General features: G+C 39.5%; 1 protein-coding gene across 1 annotated transcript; it reads right to left on the bottom strand.

Annotated features, from left to right (window-relative positions):
• Positions 1 to 2: 2 nt before the first annotated feature.
• On the bottom strand, positions 3 to 7,417 carry LOC110174783 (gamma-interferon-inducible lysosomal thiol reductase-like). The gene is made up of 7 exons (XM_020940884.2): positions 7,145 to 7,417; positions 4,524 to 4,712; positions 3,187 to 3,261; positions 3,022 to 3,111; positions 2,308 to 2,460; positions 286 to 354; positions 3 to 195 (listed from the first exon to the last, which is right to left on the bottom strand). The coding sequence occupies exons 1-7, from the start codon at positions 7,268 to 7,270 to the stop codon at positions 133 to 135; spliced, it is 765 nt and encodes a 254-aa protein (XP_020796543.1). The 5' UTR covers positions 7,271 to 7,417; the 3' UTR covers positions 3 to 132.
• Positions 7,418 to 21,430: the final 14,013 nt, after the last annotated feature.

The raw sequence follows: 21,430 nt of genomic DNA, 5'->3' as shown, positions 1-21,430 counted from the left end.
AACCTGATGAATGAGTAATTTATGTATATTAAAAATTGTATCATTGTTGGTATTAAAAATACATTGTTTATACAGTATACGATTCCCTTTGGTCCATATTCTAATGGCTGAGGTAGAACTTTCTGCTACTCTTCACTTTCGGCTGTAGCTTTTGAAACGTCTCCCCTTTCCTCCACACATAGCAGGCTTCTCCCCCTAAAACACACAATACATTTGGTCAATAAATACTTTGAATACAATGAAAAAGTACCATATGAAGTAAATGAGTAGTAAATCTGAGAGTACCTGGTACATGCTACACGCAAGAGGCCCAAGAGCAGAGAAGGCTTGGTCCTGGAGCTCCTCTGTGTGAACCTGGAAGAACAATTAGAATCAGATAGGGAATAAAAAGGAAAGACTGGATAGATCAGTAGAAAGAGAAACTTTATTAATCCAGAAGACAAAGCGGCCAGTTGCTTTCATACAGAAAACATCCATCATCAGATAAAAAAGAAATCACTAAAACACCATAAAACTATTCAACTATTGTAAACTATATATATGTATGTCCCAAAATGCATTGCCCTGTGCCACCTTGTGATGTCATGAAGCTAGTTTTCAAGTTAACAGCCACTTTTTACCTTTCGTTTAGCAGAGATTGGCAATTCCAGGGCTGAAATTATCCAAATGATTCTAGAGAAGATGTATGGAGAAAACACAGTGGAGCACTTCCTGTATCACCATGACATCACAAGGTGGAACAGAGTGTTTTCTGCTAGAGAGAAGAACTCATCCTAAATATGCTGAGTGTAAATATGTTGGATTTTGTGTTAAACATGTGAATGAAACAAAACACAACTCCAGGCCTGTTTGTGATGAAAAAACAACATTCTAACAGAGATGAGGAGTAATATGGGCCCTTTAAGTTTTCTGTTGTGCTCTTCTGCTGTCTGCTCCATCTTTGTGTCATGGTGCTCTGTTCTGTTTAGACCTCAACATAAACAAAACAAAGGACATGATTGTGACATTTTCAAACAGTAGAGACAGTTTGCAGAGGAGCTCTCGTCCATCATCCTGGTCGAGCCTGTGGAGGTAGTTCTAGAGAATAAATATCTCTGAACTATCTTTGATGAACTGCTCAAACTCTCATCAAACACTGAAGAGCTCTTGAAAAAAAGGCACCAGAGGCAGTACCTTTTAAGGAAATTAGTCATTCTCATTCAGTCATTAGTCATCTTTGTGCTCATAGACTGTATAAAGAAGTGGACTATGCAAGTGTGATGTCACCCACAGCGTCAAATGAAGCTCGCGACGCTAATGGTTAAGGGCAAATTTGGGCTCGGGCTCCATCTTAGACAAAATAGCTAAATATAAAAACTGGATCATATAGAGCGGATTAATATGCAAATTTTTAAACCATAATGACGAGGCTCACAGCAGCAGGTACAAGTGGGGCGACAATATTCCAATGAAGTCAATGGAAGCCAGGGTCAGTAGGAGTCGGAAGCGCCACACATACACTTCCTGTTGGTGGCTAGCGCGTTAGATATATATGTCCATTTATATATACAGTCTATGTTTGGGCTTTATCGAGAACATTCTGTCCTTTGTATGCAGGTGTTGGCTCTGCTCAGTCAGTGTTCACAGTGTCACAGTTGATCACAGTTAGATCACTCTCAGCTCTGTGACCAGGCCCTGAGAGAGGCCCCCAGGATCGTTAGGGCCCTCTCATGTTCTGTGCTCGGTGTTTGAGTGCTGGGCACAGTTTGAGCTGTGTGGGCTGTTAGGACACAAAGGAGGAAGACCATCTTTTGTCCCTGTCGTCTCAGCTCTAATATTACACCATATTTCTGATCTCTGTTCTAATGTGGTTTCCTCATCACAAACATATCTGGAGTTGTGTTTTGTTTCATTCACACATGTTTAACACACAAACTCGGCATATTTAGGCTGAGTTCTTCTCTCAAGCAGAAAACCTTGTGATGTCATATGGTAATACAGAAAGTGCTCCACTGTGTTTTTAAATGCCACACACCTTCGCTTGACTCATATGAATCATTTCAGCCCTGGAATTGCCAAATTCAATATAAAATAAAATAGGTAAAAGTTGTTAACTTGAAAAGTATCACTTCATGACATCACAAGGTGGGACAGAGGATTTTGAGTTTTGGAGAGATAGACAAATTAATAATAAAGGCTCACTAAAACATGTAGCAGCTCCATGTATGTTTTTGAGGAGGTACGAGCATTATAACATGGCTTAAAGCTCACATGAGTACATTAGTGTAATATAGGACCTTTGATAGTACTAATAGTATATGATCTTACTCCGTTGATAGTGATCCAGGGCACGTATGTGTGAGGGGGCTTCAGTGCCTGGGTCTTCAGGGCGTTCTGGTGCATGATCTGGTTTCCCAAGTCTCCATTCACACATTTCATCAGACGCTCCCAAGACAGGTCAGGAGCGAACAGGTCCACACACTGAAAACAAGCAACAAAACAGAGGAATCTAATTTCCACAAGACGAGACAAGATATAAGACTGGGTCCATGAGACAAGATGAGATTTTAGCATCATTCCTAATAGATAAATTTCATGATTCAGTTTCCAATTTTGGCCACACATTTTTTAATTTATTTGATTTCATATATTTGATTCCATTCTAGTGCTGCTTTTGGAACTGTAAGAGAAAAAAAAAAGCTCACAAGATCCTTTTTCTCTTGTGTGCATGATTTTGGCAGTTTTTTCTCATGAGATTTTGTGGCACAAGATTTTGTACCATTCCTAATAAATCATTAAATCTACAGTAATGAGATAAGAATTCTGATATGAACTGTACATTTGAGAATTGCTTACAGTTTGCTCTGTGATTTGTATCTTCTGTTCTAGATGAATTCATAATAAAAAAAAATAAAAAGGAACAAAAGAGGGTAACTAATAGTTTTACTTTTTTGACTATTAGTGTTAAAGATTCAGTATAGATCCATTTTCTGGCACAGATATTGTCAAACTTTAGTCAAAATTAAAATGCAGGGTTGGTACCGAATGGGCAGCCTTCGCAGCGTCATTGGAAGCCTCCATGCAGAAGATGGGGAGATACGCATCAGAGCCGGTCAGGTTCAGCAAACAGGCCTATGTCAAGAAAGAACATTTAAAATACTGAGCAGGATTTAAACCCTGAGTGGAGAACTGGTCTGAAAACTGTACCTCTATCATGTTCCCCACACACTCCTCCTCTCCGTGCTGGCATTTAAAAATATATTTCTTTCCATCAAAGGACTCCTGAAAGAAAAACACCATTATCAATAAAGTTATATTATATCATAAGAAACATCAGGAAGTCAAAACATCCATGTCCAAAATGAGGTGTGATTGGTTTAGTAAGTGTAAGTGTTTATCTGTAAGGATCCCTGGTCAAGAAGGGCATTTTATCTCTAAACAAAAGCCAATAGAAGTGTTGCACTTTGACACGAACACATAAATAAAGTAATTAAAGAGCTCCCTCTGCTGGACGAGTTGTGACGTGTTGTCTCCTGCACAGGCAGACCTGCTGAAAGTGCTGCTGCTGATGAGGCAGGTCTGCCAGGGAACGTGCCTCTACACGCCCAACTCAAAACAATTATGTATCTCACCCACAGGATTGGAAGAAGTGCACGCAAAATAAACTAAAAACACTTTTTATGCTATATACTCTTTATTAACACGAAAGAGCAGCTGCCTCACAAACATGTGGACACTAGGCTTGTGTTTCTACCATATCATCAAACCAAAGCCATTAATACACAATATTTAATCACTTTTCAGAATTAAACTCTTTTTTGTTGTCTTTTTGGTTTTGGAAAACTGATGAATAAATTGTAACTGTTTACTTTCACTTAAGTAATAGTGTTATTCTGTCAGGGTCAACTAACTAATTGTTACTAATAGTTTGTTTTACTTCAGCCTAAACCAGAGCTCTCCAACCTGTAGCTCGGGAGTTACCAGTAGTTCTCCACCCCCTTCCAAGTAGCTCGCCAAGGGATTTCTGAATTCTATATACAGTAGACAATAAGTCAAATTTGATTATTTACTGATTAATTAATTATAAATATATCATTCTGACACCTAACTTTGTGCACTGATAAATGGATAATGGTTTATGTTTTATAAGCATTTAACTGTTCCCCAAGTCTTGCTGTGGCTTATATTTTATATTATAGTTTCTTTGCGACTCCTCAAATTGGTCAGTCTCTGGCATTTTTTAGACCCCTGGTTTATAGGCATCTAACTGTACAACATTTAAGGCTTGCCCTCTTATATCAGCTCAATTTCTCGCAACTGCTAGAATGAGTAGCTCGCTGACATAGTAAAGGTAGCTCACTGTACGCAAAAGGTTGGAGACGTCTGGCCTAAACCCTTTCAGTCATGTCATGATCCAGATGGGGTCGTGGGGGTGTTAAAAGCCAGTGCATACAAATGAGTTTTCAAAAAGACTACTATTACTACTTTTGTGATTCATGATTTAGACAAGTGATTGGAGCAAAAACTGCACTCAAGAGCCATACCTGAGCGTTGCCGTAGGGGACCAGGGTGAGGTCTATGATGTCTCCGTACAGCACCATGGTGGGCAAGAGCATGGTGGTGATGAAATTAATACAAGCAGGACACAGGCTCTCATAGTACAGCTCGACCTTCACTGGATCTGCTGTCTGTCGCGCCCGTGTGATGTTGGCCTCCAGACACTGCTCCAAAACCTAAACACAAAAATCAGATATTAATACTGATCGAAAATCAGATACTAATTGATATTAAATCTAGCACTCATTGGAGCAGGTATCGATGCTAAAAAAAAAACTTTCCTGAATGTCTTTAGAATGATGTTGAGCTATAGAAGAAGTAGAAGCAAGTGTCAGAGCACATAGACATGGATCAACATGAACCTACTGCACCACTGACCATTACACACATATAACACACATGGAATAGAAAAGAAAGTACTGTGATTTAATGTTGAAAATCATGTTCTATCGATGTTTTTATTATAATCTTGATATCTGAATCAGTATTGAGTAACAAGTCTGTTCCTTAATATAGAAATTGAGTTTGAAATGTATTGTGACAACCCCAGTAGGTAAAGCAGCAAATAATGTACAAATTTTAACTAAAAAAAAGTTTTTTTTAATGCATTTATTTTGGGCAAGTAAAGATTTACATTCATATTCAATGGACCATATAACATAAGTGAAATCATACTAGAAATGAAAATAACAACAAAAAATTACTATTATTTTTATTATTTTGCCCAAAAAGGAGTGGGAAGAAGAACATTTATTTAATCCCACCCCTACTCTTCATAATCTAACACAATGAGCTTCTTTTGTGTTTTTCTGACATTTTGAGGTTGAAATATGGTGACTATAGTGTAAAGAGTCTTAGGTATACATGCAGCCTACATGCAGCTAGCACTCATGCCTCACAGCAAGAAGGTTCTGGGTTCGATCCTCGGGTCGCCTGGGCCTTTCTGTGTGGAGTTTGCATGTTTCTCCCCATGTCTGGATGGGTTTCCTCCCCATCAACCCAAAACATGCTACATAGGTCTCCATAAAACAGTTGACTGGTGGTGGAGGGACTGATGGTGCCGAGTGACATGGCAGCTGCGCCTCTGTCAGTGTGCCCCAGGGCAGCTGTGGCTACAATAGTAGCTTACCATCACCAGGTATAGAGTGAATGAATAATGCTGTGTAAAGTGTCTTTGGGGACAGAAAATGTCTGTGAAAGCGCTATATAAATAAAGACTTACTTACTATGTAACTTGGTTGGGGGACCGTCACCTGCTTGTTTCTATGGATATGTCACTGATGTGTCTGGAATGTTCCACAATATGACATTAAACAGCTCTACTTTACATTTATTCAATTACAGGCGGTTTTATATCTCAAAAATACCAAGAAAAAAGGCATTCTGTCTGTGAGCTGGGTCGCCTCTCCACAGATCTGACCTGTAACTTGACCTGGTTTGGTCTCCATGAACATAGAAAGGTTTAATACCATATTGTGGAACATTTCAGACAAAGAAATAACATCTCCATGGAGAAAAGCGTTTGACAGACGTTCCACCAGAAAAGTTACACAAAGCACATTGAAATGTCTACTGTTTCTGTTCTATTTATCCACAAGAATAAAGTATTTAAGACTCAAAAAGAATACAGTACTTTCACTTTGTAATTATGCCAAAAAGATTGAAATATGACCTGACAAACTGACACAAGAATCACATTTCAGAACATGTTTATATACATCTAAACTACAGTTACGCACTTTTATGCAGAATAAGAGTGCAGATTTTGTTGTTTGTGGAGGAAATGATGTTACTTTATTAACCTTAATAAACACCCCCGATATATTTTTGTACATCACAAGTTTTATTTTTTGCGTAACTTGGACAAATGGCATAAAAACTTTGCAAATGGCATAAAGTCTGCAGGCCTGCACAACGGATTGTGAAGACCTCGTACTAGTTTTGATTTTGACTCTGCCTAGCAACAAGTGACGGCTGAAATGTGATTGGTCAAATGCTTTAATATGTAAATCCATGTGTGGAAGCAGCACAAGCTTCAGAAAAACTCTGAAAGGAAGTGGAAAATATAATTAACATCAGTCTGGGTTTCAGATATTTTTTTAGGCTAATAGAGAAGGACTTGGAGACCCTGACGCCCCATCACTGTGTGAATAAAACAAAATACAACTCCAGGTGTTTTTGGGACGAGGAAACTACATTATAGCATCGATCAGAAAATAGTGTAATATGGGCCCTTAAATAAATAAACACATTTTTCACCACTGCAATTAACCCAAAGAGAACTCCATTTATAACACGAGTCAGTACAGTCACAGTCACATTTTCTTTGTGCTTTGGTCGTTTTAAGCAGCTTTTCTGCATTTTACTTAAACACGTCACAATGAATGCCTCTCTTTACTGCTGGGAGGGATCAGATTAGTTAAAAAAATAAGGACACTTGGGACATTTCTTGTATAAAACTGGGACAAATCACTGGTTTTGTATAAATCTGCTGAAACAGGAGACACAGGCTCAAAACTGGGACTGTCCCGGGTAAATAGGGACGTCTGGACACTCTAACGTAAATTAAAGTAAAGAAAAATCTGATCGAGCCCCATCACGCACTCACCCCACAGCGGACCGCAGCCTGCAGAGAGGAGCACCAGGTGAACGGGGAGTGGGCGCACAGACGCTCTCCTCTGCCCGCCTCAAAGTTCCCCCACACGGCCACAAAGAGCAGCAGCAGCGCCTTCATCTCGTCTCCGGCTCCGTGTGCACAGATGGTATAGACAGATAAGTTAGCAGCGACTGTAATAGTTTCTAAAGTAGTGATAACACGCGTGAAACGTGGGCAACGTTTAATAGAGCGCCGCTGCTTCCTTGTCGAAGCTGTGCGCGTTCTGTTTGGCTGCGCGTCACATGTTCACCGTGCGTCATCTGCATCCAGGAGGAAAAATCACGAGGTCAAAAAGATGAGGAGGCAAAAAATAAGACTAAACTTCATGAGCTGTGTGTGCGTGCGTGAGTCCAGGACTTTGTGCACGTGATATATATATATATATATATATATATATATATATATATTCTAATGGTACAATGTGTTTGCTCATTGTGTCAGAAGTCTAATGGATGATTAGAAAACCCTTGTGCAGTCATGTTAGGACAGTTGAAAACAGTTTAGCTGGTTAGAGAAGCTATAAAACGGACCTTCCTTTGAGCAGGTTGAGTATCTGGAGCATCACATTTGTGGGGTCAATTAAACGCTCAAAATGGCCAGAAAAAGAAAACTGGATGTGAAACTGGACAGTCTATTCTTGTTCATAAAAATGAAGGCTATTCCATGCGAGAAACTGCCAAGAAACTGAAGATTTCTTATAACTTTACGTACCACTCGGTTCAGAGAACAGCACAAACAGGCTTTGACCAGAGTAAAAAGAGAAGTGGGAGGCCCCGCCACACAACTGAGCACGAAGATAAGTACATTAGAGTCTGTAGTTTTAGAAATAGACGCCTCACAGGTCCTCAACTGGCAGCTTCATTAAATAGTACCTGCAAAATGCCAGTGTCAACACCTACAGTGAAGAGGCGACTCCAGGATGCTGGACTTCAGGGCAGAGGGGCAAAGAAAAAGCCATATCTGAGACTAGCCAATAAAAGAAAAAAAAGATTAATATGGGTAAAAGAACACAGACATTGGACGGAGAGATTGGAATAAAGTGTTATGGGTGAACAAATCAAAGTCTGAGGTGTTTGGATCACACAGAAGAACATATGTGAGACGCAGAACAACTGAAAAGATGCTGGTGCCTGACTCCATCTGTCAAACATGGTGGGGGTAATGTGATGGTCTGGGGTTACTTTGGTGCTGGTAAGGGGGGGAGATTTGTTCAGGGTAAAAGGGATTTTGAATAAGGAAGGGTATCACTCCATTTTGCAATGCCATACCCTGTGAACAGAGCTTGATTGGAGCCAATTTCATCCTACAACAGGACAATGTCCAAAACACACCTCCAAATTGTGCAAGAACTATTTAGAGAAGAAGCAGGCAGCTTGTATTCTATCTGTAGTGGAGTGGCCAGCGCAGTCTCCAGATCTAAACCCTATTGAGCTGTTGTGAGAGCAGCTTGACCGTACGGTACACAAGAAGTGCCCATCCAGCCAATCCATCTTGTGGGAGGTGCTTCTAGAAGCGTGGAGTGAAATTTCCCCAAATTACCTCAACAAATTAACAGCTAGAATGTCAAAGGTCTGCAGTGCTGTAATTGCTGCAAATGGAGGATTCTTTGACAAAAGCAAAGATTGAAGGGGAAAAAATATTATTTCAAATATAAATCATTATTTTCTAACCTTGTCAATGTCTTGACTATATTTTATATTCATTTTACAACTCATGGAGGTAAATATGTGTGACTTTTCATGGAAAACACAAAATTGTCTGGGTGACCCCAAACCTTTGAACAGTACTGTATATATACAAAAAAAAACTTCATACAGCTCCTTTAAAATAAGCAGTTGAAACAGAGTTTAGGGTTTTTCTTTCGATATCTATTTCTATTTTCTTAGGAAATGAGCGTACCACTGGCAATGGCATCTGCTTCTTCCTCATTCACTCTCAGTGTTAAAACAGCTTGCACAAGTGTCCATCAAATGTGGCATATACCAAGGAGACTCACTGTCCCCACTACTGTTCTGCATAGGTCTGAACCCCCTCAGCCAAATCATTGACCGCACTGGCTATGGATACCGACTCAGAAATGGGGCCACCATCAGTCACCTCCTCTACATGGATGTCATCAAGCTGTACACTAAGAGTGAGCGAGACATCGACTCACTGATCCACACCACAAGGATCTACAGTACAGACATTGGGATGTCATTCGGGCTTGAGAAATGTAGCAGGATGGTGACAAAGAGAGGGAAGGTAGTCCACACAGAGGGGGTCTCACTGCCAGAGGGAACAATAGCAGATGTTGAGGACAGTTACAAGTACCTTGGTATCCCACAAGCAAATGGCAACCTCGAAGAGGCAACAAGGAAAGAGGCTACGGCCAAATACCTGCAAAGAGTGAGGCAAGTCCTAAGAAGCAGCTCAATGGCAAGAACAAAGCGCAGGCAATCAACAGCTACGCCCTGCCAGTGATCAGATACCCTGCAAGAATCATAAGCTGGCCAAAGGAGGAGATACAGACCACAGATGTTAAGACTGGAAAGCTCCTGATCATGCATGGAGGGTTCCATCCCAAATCCAGCACCCTGAGACTGTACGCAGGCCGGAAGGAAAGAGGCCGAGGACTAGTGAGTGTGGGAACCACTGTCCAGGACGAAACATCCAAGCTCCTTGAGTACATCAAGGACAAGTAGTGGGTCTGCTCTGGTGTTATTACCCTGCCACTGAGCGTACACTTTCGCCGGTTGTGTTGCGAACAGCCGGTTTATTCGTCTGGCCTCGTTATCTCGTGTGTACCTCTTTAGGCGGCTGGCCAAGGCTTGGAGCCTTTGTTTGGCAGTTTCGAGTGCTTCAGGTATGGGCAACTGGTTGTACCTCTTGGGCACTTGCTTTTTCATTGCACCTTGGCTCACTTCTCTCTGCGCCTCGTTGATTTTAGCCTCTAATTGTCTTTTCCGTGGTGGGTATCGTATCTCATTGCTCCCATGGTTGCTCTTATAGCCCAACACATCTAGGATCACTGCTGCTGAAGTGTATATCAGCTCATTGGTTTCAGTGATTGTTGTGGTAGGGATCGCTCTCAATGCTGCATTCACATCGTCTCGGAGATTTTCAGATGGTACACATATATATATTTATTTATTTTTTTAGTGTCATTTTAACACTGAGAGTGAATGAGGAAGAAGCAGATTCCATTGAAAGTCACGGTGGTACGCTCATTTCCCAAGAAAATAGAAATGGATATCGAAAGAAAAACCCTAAACTCTGTTTCGACTGCTTCTTTTAAAGGTGCTATATTAAGCTTTTTTGGTGAACAGCTTTTTTTGTGGCCAGCCTGTCTCCTGTGTTTTGTTTAGAATAATGTTTCAGTGTTGCATTGCACTTCTTCATTTTGCATCTATTAATTTTCTTATTATTTTATTGTGAACGGGACTATTTTACGCAGAATTGACTCTTGTGATCTTTAAGCCCCGTTAGAATGTTGTTACTTCATCAAAAACACACCTGAGTTGTGTTTTGTTTCATTCACACATGTTTGAGTAATACTTTATTATAAGTCTGTCTACAGCTCCAAAGATCAGATTGTTTTCAAGTGAACAGCTCCTTTTATCTTTAGTTCAACAGAGATCAGCAATCCCAGGTCTGGAATTATCCAAATGATTCTACTGAAGGTGTGTGGAGCACTTCCTGTTTTACCACATGACATCACAAGGTGGAACAGAGTGTTTTTTTCTGACTGAGAAAAGAACTCATCTTAAATCTGCAGGGTCAACACAAATCCAGTGTGTTTGTGATGCGGTAACAACACTTTAATGTAGATCAGAAAATCATGTAATATGAGCCCTTTAAATACTTTGAAAACATACATTCTACTTGAAACAGCATCACTCTCATCCTCCACAGACCTGATGTGTAACTGGTGTCTGTAAATTTGACATGAAAATCAATCAATATGAGGAAAATATGTTGTCATGTAGTTCAGCTCTAATTTGAGTATTTCACAAAATACTCAAACTTAAAAAACAAACTTAAAAAAAACTCTTAATTATGCATGTGTCTGGTCAGGTGTTGCTTCAGTCCAACTCAGGATGATTATGCACCTGCTGACTCTCACATGACTGTCCTCCACTGTAAGAGACTGAATCACTCGCTCACTTTATATACACACACTCCTCACAAGTCATAATAAGCAGTAGTCACAGTAGTACTGTAGTAGTAGTAGCAGTATTAGTAGTAGCAGCTATTAATGTTGTCACAACAGTAACATTTCAAACTCAAATAGTGATTCAGATTCACATTTCTTTGATAGGTTCATGTTGGTCCGTGTGTGTGTAGTGTGTACACTAGTCTATGTGCTTTTCTACTTGTTCTGATACAGCTCAACATCATTCTGTGTGACTTTTTTAGTATCGATACCTATATCAATATTGAGTACTTTGTTTCAATACTAGTTTTTGCATTGATTAGTATCTGATTTTCGACAACGTTTGACAACACTATAGAATAGACCTGGGTGTTGTTCAGCTTCAGGGCCACATACGGCCCTTTAACTGACTCTGACTCGGCTCATCCATCCATCCATGTTCTTCCACTTATCCGGGGCCGGGTCTCTTGGGCAGCAGTCTAAGCAGGGGCTCCCAGACTTCCTACACCCCAGACATGTCCTCCAGCTCCTCCAGGGGGACACTGAGGCATTCCCAGCTGGCCTAGGAACGCCTGGGGCACCGGAACACCTCCCAAGGGAGACGCCCAGGAGGCATCTACACTTGACCCGTTAAAGCTCATTTACAAAATAAACATATTTAATACTTTTACCTCATGCGTGGACTAAAACTGCATTGCTTTTATTTTAGAGATGTTTTTAAAATAACATTTTTTGTAAGACTTTTTCATTACTTAGTCATAACATAAACTCTTACCAGCTCGTCAAAACAATACTGCAATTACTGCTTTTTAAAAAGAAATAACATTATTATGCAGATTGTACTTAAGCATTTTGGCCTCCACAGTATTTTCTGTTACTCATGTGGCCCCAAGGAAAAAAATATAAGAAGTAAGACCCATTAGCTGACATTTCAATATTGCTTTCCAAGTACATGAGCCCATGTGTACTTGGTCCATCTCTTGTAGTTTGTTGCCTTGTCAGCTACTTTGCTTTTTATTGCAAATTTTATGACAGAACAATGACATGTGCTTTAGCTTTTAGTGCACACTTTTCTGTTTAAGTTGCATTGTTTAACTTTTCTGGTGGAGGATGCATCAAATGCTTGTCTCCATGGAGATGACACTGTTTTGCTCAGCCTGGAATGTTTCACAGTATGGCATTAAACCTTTCTATCTTCATGGAGACAAAACCAGACCAAGCTGCAGGTCAGATCTGTGGAGAAGCGACCCCACTCACAGTCACCTGCCTGTTTTTTCTAGCTAGTTTTGAGCTATAAAACCACGTGTAATTGAATAAAAGTAGTAGTTGTTTAATGTCATACTGTGGAACATTCCAGGCAGAGCAGTGACATACTAGAATCACATTTTAGCAGTGGTGGAAAGTATTAAAGTACAAAAGTAGAAGTACAGTACTTAACAGGTGCACTGTGTCACTTTTTATTTGAGGATCCGTTACCTGCTTGTTTCTATGCTTCTATGTCATTTCTCTGCCTGGAATGTTCCACGGTACGACATTAAACAGATCTACCTTACATTTATTTAATTACTGTTTTGTTTTGTTTTTAGCTCAAAAATACCTAGAAAATTTTTTGTTATATTTTACTCAATTATTTTGTTACAGCTACAGTTTTGTTGCTTGTTCAGATATTTGACATATTCACTAATTTGATGATTAAAATGTTTGTGTTTCATATGAACTTTGTACAAGAAGTGGTTTAACAAAGACTTCTAGTATCACAGCCATGATTTATTCTTTATTTTTTATTGAACCGCATTGAATTGATTTGAAATATATCGTATCCAATCGAAAGTGCACTGTATTGAGATATGTGTCTTATCGTGGCCTATGTATCGAGGTATGTATCGTATCGGCAACTTCTTAATGATACCAGTCCTAGTAGTGTTTGCTGTGTGCATGAGCGTGATGTCACTGCAAAGTATCAATATCAAATAAACAACAAAAAACAGAAATAAAAACAAAACACTCAACTTTTGATATATCTTTTATTGTCTTGTAAAATCATTGCATCAGACTACAGAATCGTAACAACGAGAGAAGAGTACCTGTCTGAAAACAACTGGAAGCAAGCATCTTACGGTGAGATGTGGATATATAGAAAACCTGGATAAAGAGCAGAGCAACAGTGGAACAAGTGTGTTTTAAGAATACACACGACATTTGGACAGAACAGTGCTCCTCCTCTGCATGCTCATCAGTAGTGGAGTCTAGGGATGGAAAGATATGAATTTTTTTTTTTATGAGACAATACCAATATCCGAAATTCGTCTTGCTGTTGTGCCCAATAACTGATATTTGTAAATACCGATATAAAGCTTTTAAAATCTATCGCACAGACCAAATTTATGTAACTATCTATGTAACCTTTGTGGCTGAGGTCTGCCTTCTGCTTATCTTCTATCATTTTAAACAATATGGCATTAATTTATTTCCATGGCGATAAGCAGGTGAGACCAACAGGCCAAGTTAAAGATCAGATCTGTGAAGAGGTGACCCCACAGTAAAAATGCATGTTTTTCAAGATAGATTACTTTAATGAAACATTTTGGTTTTACAATAATTGATAAAGAGTGTAGTCTGTACCATTGTTACTAGTACCTTAGACAGCAACAGGTCAAATCAGATTGGTTGTTGTCAATTTGAGCAATGGTTCAATTCCATAAGTTTGTGTTATTGCTTGAAGTTTCAAGTAGTACCAATGATCTCTATAATTTCTAAACTTTGAGTCTGATCTGAGCTGTACTTTGAGGGAGCACTGTTCCAAATCCAACCGCACTGAGATCTGAACAGAAAAAGTTGAAGTTGAAATACAAAATGACAAAGAACTCAAAGAAAAAAATAGAGCCACCTGCCAGTGCATTGTGGGTAACTGACAGTCTGACCGAAACGCTTATTTACCGTTAAACTACACACTGTAAACATTTGTATTTTTTCTGAACGTGGGAAAAAATTCAAGCTAGCTTATTTTTTCTTTAAAGGCTCTGAACGGTTACCATGAACAGATATGAACAAAAATAAACAACATCTGGACAAACAAATTTTGGCCTTTTAAAAAAGCCGGATAAAAACATATATACTCAGGCACCATAAAAGAACACTTTGAAAGGTTTTACATGTACGCGGACCCGCTAAAGGGGATCGTTCTCTGTGCATGGCTGTCTATGGCATTTGAGTCCATCTACGCTGCCTGAGCCGAGACCAGGCCAAAGAAAACCACTCAGAGCAACCACATGGACCACCGCAAAATCACTTTGAATAGAAACTTTTAGAAAGAAGACGAAAATTAGAATATCATGAAAAAATATATTTTGTCACTCATTTCAGAAAGTCAAACCCATATTATATAGAGTCATGACACATAGAGAAACTTGACATTCTGATGATTTTTTATGATATTCAAATGTTTAATTCTAATTAATCTGTATTTATATATGTATTTCTGTCTCACCAATGACGTGTATCATTATATTCAAGGCGCAGTATCTCATTTTTTACCCTCTTTAACTAGTTATTCCTCATTTTTTTGTGCATAACGAGCATCTGAATTACTCACAGTGAAGAGTTTAGACAAGATGTTCACAATTTTCAGAGAAGTTTCACCGTCGCTGCAACGTGAACAACAATTAGCATGCTAACAGCGCACCAATGTTACTTCTCGGTTCTTGGATGATAAAACTGCTTTAGAATTTGCCTTGTAAAGTGTTTTTAGACATGAAACATTTTGGAGATACACAAAAGTCTATCAGGTGAGACTTTTGGACGCTGTTAGTTAATTTTACAGCCCATTGATATTTTTGCAATATTTTAACCTCAAACATAACATTTATAGGTAGGTTTTAGTACATTTCTGATGGATAGCCAAAATATAAAGTCATTTTTACCAGAAGATATTTAGAAACTTGTAGACGGATGTAACGGATGACGACTTCCGGTGTAGTTACCGACATGGCATCTTTGTGTCACTTACAGACAGCTGCTTGTAACTGTTGATCTGCCCAACATAACAGAACCACGGATCTATTAAAATAACTGGATACAGTGTTGCTGCTTGTAGCTGCCTCCAGTTTACGTAGTGACACTCACTGGTTCTACAGCGGAAAAAATCCCATGGGCTGAGACAAGATTTTTCTCATAGAGCACAGTGTAATCACAAACTGCTCGTGTTCGGCGGACAGGGACCAACAACTTTCAAAAATGTCAGATTTTGTGGTGATTTTTACCTATTTTTAGATCATACACTTTTTCTCAGCTCAAAATCCATCAGTTGTCTTAAAAAAACACTTTATAATCGTTACCTTCGGCTCCGCTCTGCTCTGCTCTAGCTCCTCTCGCTCTGATTGGTCAAAGTGATCACGTGATACACGAGCCCGCGCTCCGTGCGTGCGTTCACGTGCATTCGCGTGTGCCCGCGGGAGAAAAGACACTACTGCGCATACTCGGTCGGCCCACAACCACCAGAAGTACCTAATCTGGGATCATGCGCCATTGAGCTCAGCCCATTGACTTGAATGAGCGGCCATTTTGGAACCTGGGGGCTTGAACGGAACTAACAGAACACCACAATGACATCTTTTTTTTTTTTTTTTAAGTTAGACAAATTATAATACACAAATTAAAATTATAAAAGGAAAAAATAAACAATCCAATGACATCAAGATGAAAACCAGGACATTTTCTCTAGATTTTGTCTTTGTTTCTCTTGCCAATAGAGCCTAAAAGAAGTCGTCACCCGCACGTTTCCAAACATCTTCTGGTTTGTGACATAAGAGTGAATAGAGCTCATATCGCTCACCCCGAAGTCAAATAGATATGCTAATGGATAACACAATTAGCACAGTTAGCATTTAGCATGTACCACGTAACACGTTTTGTACCGAATCCATTTGTACGTACACAACAAATTTCAGCTGAGAAGAAGTTCAGTAAGTGTACTTCTGTGGTCGCTCCCTTCTTTCAAACTCACTACAAGTGTCTCTTTTGTGGTGCAAATTTAACACTGCCTCTATTCACAACCAAAAAAATAATATCTCAAAAGAGAAATAAAGAAAGAAACAACTCCTCTCTACTAATCTTTTTTTTTAATATATATATATTTATAAATGCAATCGCTCTGTAGTTTTCGATAACACACAAATGTACATGAGCTTGCTTCATCCTGAAAAGTCATGCTCAGGGATAAACTGGAAGTCTGACGAATTTCCGAATATTGGCGGAGTAGCTAAAGACGTCACCACCGCCGCAAGTCTCTCTCTCTGATTTGCGTTCGCGCTCAGTTCAAATCAGAATCACAGAATTCAAAAATATAGATATATAAGCAGAATATATCTCAAAATATTCTCTCAATCTTCAAACCTACAATAGACACCAAATATATATAGTTTTTTTTTTTTTTTTTTTCGTTCGTGTGCTGAAGTGAGCGTAGTAGCCATATCAAGGAAACGTCATTTACAGTGTACCAAAGCGGATGAAAATATATCGGGAGTACTCGCGTAGAAAAATCGTTTCTCAATAAGCTCAAATGCATATCCGATATAACAGCAGAGGAGCCCGGCCCGTAGGTGGCGCTGCTCCGACTCGTGCTGTCAAATCTCCACTGAGAATCGCTGCTACTAAACGTTGCATTGCTGGCATTTCATCTATGGTGAGTATATGGCGTGGAGCTCCTTTACAACTTTGGGATGAAGTTACATGTATGAATTGCTTTCCCTGTTTGAAAATGGCGGCGATTTAAGGTCCCCTGTTATGTTTTTTTGTTTTTTGTCACTAGGAGATTTGTTTGGGGATACGGTGGTGCAGTGGGTTGTGTCTTTGCCTATTAACCAATGGGATGCTGGTTCAAAGATCATCCAAGCGCAAAGAGGTGGGTAGAGTAGCCAAAAACTACTCACATAAGAGGAACGTTACTTAAAAATAATATTCCTCTAGCTGAAGTACAAAGTAGTGGCCCAAGAAATTACTTATTTGTGAAAACTACTACTCAAGTAGGAGTATTTTCCAGGCTATTAGTCACTCTGGATTATAAGGTGCACTGTTATTAAATGGTTTATTTTTGAACTTTTTTCACAATTAAACCACACTGGACTTTAAAGGAAACACAACAGTGTGATGGGTGAGTGGTTTTGTTTGTTTGTGGTGTTCACGGTGACTCTGGGCTTTGTTCAGTTGTGGCGTGTAGGGAGGGTGCTGTCTGGGACCAATGGATTGTCGGCGTGTTCACAGTGACTCAGTTGTTCAGTTGTGTCTAGAAGTGGCACATTGCACTCACTTTTTCGGTTCGTTCCTCTGTTCCGTTCCTCGTCGGTGTGGAGTGATGAGTGTGTCTGTGGGTGTGTTTCACTGTGCGGTCGCTGTCTGCTCCGTGTGTGTTTGTGTGTTCTGTGGGTGGTGCGGCTTTGTAGTTTACTGAAGTCGTGCTAGGCTATAACTGAAAGGTTTTCATTCTGCACTCTTCTCTCTAATTTATGTCTCTCTTTTTTAATTTTATTCTTTATGATTATTTATGTTTTGATTTGTTTTTATTATGATTTTAATGTATTTCTTATTCTGTAAAGCACTTTGAATTACTTTGTGTACGAATTGTGCTGTACAAATAAACTTGTGTTGCCTTGCCTAGGACACCCAAGTGGATTCGTGTATGGGGCGCTCTGGATTGTGGTGCGCAGTCGTTTGTTGATGGGGTTGGAGGATTAAGAGTGCGTCTAATAACCCGGAAAATACGGTAACTGTAACTGTCAGGACTTTTGAAATGAATGTAATCTGAATGATTCACACACAGTTTGAAGAGTAACCAAAACTTTTACTCAAGTAAGAGTATTGTTACTTCAATACAAATATTGCTCAAGTAGTAAAAGTATGTTGCTAGAAAAGTACTCTGTAAAGAAAAAAAAAATCTTTAAAACATTACTCAAGTAAATGCCACTAGGTAGTACCCACCTCTGTGCAGTGGGTTGTGTGTTTGCCCATTAACCTAAAGGTTTCTGGTTCAAAACTCATCCAAGCACTGACTGATGTCACAAGTATGGAAAGCTGGTTGTGACAGGAAGGGCATCTGGCTTAAAAACATGCCAAATTTGGTTAAGTGCACCTCCGAAGAAAATATTAGATTCTTTGCCCCTCCTCCAAAAATCTCCAGACTACGAATAGTAAAACTGCGTGTGTTAAGAATCAGAAAGTTTCAATTCTGAATAAAAAACGAAAATACAAATTGTGTAATAAAACGCATTGTGTATTTATCACATTTTACACAGGGGACCTTTAAATATGCACCAATCCCTGATGAATGTAGTTTCCTGAATCTGTCTGTAGTTTTTGGGTAAAAATGTTCAAAAAAATGTGCCATCTTTGCTGCTCCTGAGTCAAAACACTTAGAACTGTCCGCTAACCGCTAACTAGCACAAACCAAACTACAACAAGCCCACTGGGACACACTTAAACCAACAGTTAACAAAGCAATTCATGCATGTCACGATGTCCAAAGTCCGCAAAAACAGGAAAAACAAATACACGTTGAACACTTTCTTGTGATTTCATATTTACAAGCTGGACTTTTTTTTTACCGACAAAAATTGCATAACATGCTAGCCTTTGCTAACGTGAATACTCTGCCCATACACCTGTACACGTGCTCGATGGAGGAAATCAGTCAAAAAAAGCTGTGATTTTTACGAAACATTACTGTACACTTTTCATTCCACTATCTACATAAAAAACACTCCAGATACATCGCTATGGAAACAAGAAAAAAAAAAAAAAAAAGCAAAAAGGTAAGCTACACGATCTCTCAGTTAGTTTGGGGTTGTTGGGTTTAGACACAAGCTTGAATTGTGTGATGGGTGTCATTGCCCGATTTGGAACCTTTTTAATATAACCTGTTTAAAGCTACTTTCTATCACTTTATTTGATTTTTTTTCCACCAGCAGATGGCAGATGTACATCCTGTTACCTCTCCCTCACCTGGCCATTGTTCCGGCTCACCTGTGCTCTCGCTCTTCTTCTGTCAGGCCAAAGGAGGCACACTATCAGACACAAGTAACAGAGACAGCCTCTAGTGGTGGTATGTGAGAATACAACAGGGGTGGGTCGCACCGTCTAATTATGAATGGAAGCTTTAAGTCTTTTAATTGTGCTTATTATGAGTTCAGTCTGCTGTAGCCAAGCTGTCAAAGGCTACGTTCAGACTGCAGGGCTTAACACTCAATTCAGATTTTTTTGTGAAATCCGATGTTTTTTCGAGGTCGTTCACATTTCCAATTAAATATGACTTGTATGCTGTGTGAACGTTAAATGGCCCGAAAATGTCCCGCATGTGACACTGGAGACACGATGACGTCAACCGCAGTGAGCGTGCTCTGTGTTTACGGAAGTTGTCCAAACATGGACGCAAACATTGAGCACCTGGAGATTTTAAAGTTCCTCTCATACCGGAGCCAGAACATGAACAACTTACTTGTTTTGTTTTACTTGAGATTGAGAAGGAGAAGGATGAGGTTTTTGGCCGTGGTGTTTTGTGGGACAGTGGGAGCGACGTCCGTTGAAAGGAACGTGTGGATGTGGAGACGGAGCCAAGAGTGGTGAGTGGTGATGTGCTTCACTTCAGTGACACGGAGTTCATTAACAATTTTCTTCTACTTCAGCGCAGAATAGTGACGTTTGTGTCTTGTTGATAACGTGTAGGTAGATGAATGTGCTTTGGTCGTTCAGACTGAAGTCACATGTCAAAAGATCGGATATGTATCGGTTTTAGGAGCACATATCCAACTGGCCTGGGTCGCATTTGAAAAAAATCAGATCTGTGCCGTTCAGACTGTCATTAAAAGATCAGATACAGGAACATAGGAGCCAAAAAATCAGATTTGGGTCACTTCAGGCTGCAGTCTGAACGCAGTCTTACACTTCTTTTTTTCTGTTTTTTCATGCTCTGAGTCCCCCCTCCCTTTACTCCCTGTGTTAAGTCACTCTTCCTTCCAACTGACACATATTCACATTACTATCAGTGTGCATTCCACTAATGAAACTACTGCACATCAGATCAGCACTGCACAGTCTGAATGTTGCCAAAGTTCAAGCAATTTTACTGAAACAAAAATGATCATACTGGGCTATAATCATCAAAGTGAGCTGTTTTATGAAGTCAGACTTTCCTCCACTCTGCTCTGATTATTTTTTATTAAAGAGGATGTGGTTGTGTACAGTTTTGAATTACACTTATGTATATTTATAGAGAACTGTCTCAGCTAACTGTAAAGAGTACCTGAATAGGGCCTGGGAGAGATCACTAGATTACTCACACATGCATGTATAACATCTAAACCCTCTTCAAGCATGTTTTTGATGAGAGAACATTATAACATGGTAGAATGTTTAAATACACAATTTTCAGGGAGTTTGAGCAAGTATTTATCAGTTTAAGAGTTTGCATTAAGAGTAAATTTTTGCCCTAAGTATGGTTCTATCGCAACTTCAGCTCCAAATCGGGCAATGACAACATGAAAAAGTGCGGTCAATATAAAAATCATTGGTCAAACCTGCCTGAAAAACATACTGAGACATAGAAACAACACTGCTGCATGCATTCACGTCAAAGAGCTTATCACTGTAAAAAACGGGACCATTCCAAATATACACGCTTCACATTTGGAGCTTAACTGTGTTGTTTAAAACTGTAAAAAAAAAAAAAAAAAAGCAAATAAAATGAGCACCAAGCTTCTGTACAGCCGCCACCGCGAAATGAAAGAATATGCAACAACTACGATTATCAACAAAACTCTTACGTTGATACCATGCTAACAATAGTATCTTTATCTATACAAAGAACGTTTCAAGGTTGCGATCGCTGAAAAAACAAAGCAGCAATAACAACAGTGTGGAGGACTAAACTTACAATAGCCCTTAGTAAAATATTTAAGGAAAGGTCTTTCTTGATTTGCGAATTTAGTGAATAATGAGTCGAAAATAACAAAAGAAATTAAATTCCATCAACTGGACTAAAGTTTTAGAGTGAAGCTGTTTCGCCACCAGAGCCTCCACAGTGGGGTGGGCAAACCAGGCAATTGCTAAGGGCCCCA

The sequence above is a fragment of the Boleophthalmus pectinirostris genome, unplaced genomic scaffold (genome assembly GCF_026225935.1).
Source record: "Boleophthalmus pectinirostris isolate CB_2022bp ecotype Guang Dong unplaced genomic scaffold, ASM2622593v1 HiC_scaffold_16, whole genome shotgun sequence".
In the NCBI taxonomy this organism is placed as follows: domain Eukaryota; kingdom Metazoa; phylum Chordata; class Actinopteri; order Gobiiformes; family Gobiidae; genus Boleophthalmus; species Boleophthalmus pectinirostris.
The sequence above is the reverse complement of the archived record's forward strand: the minus strand, read 5'-3'. Positions and strand labels throughout refer to the sequence as shown.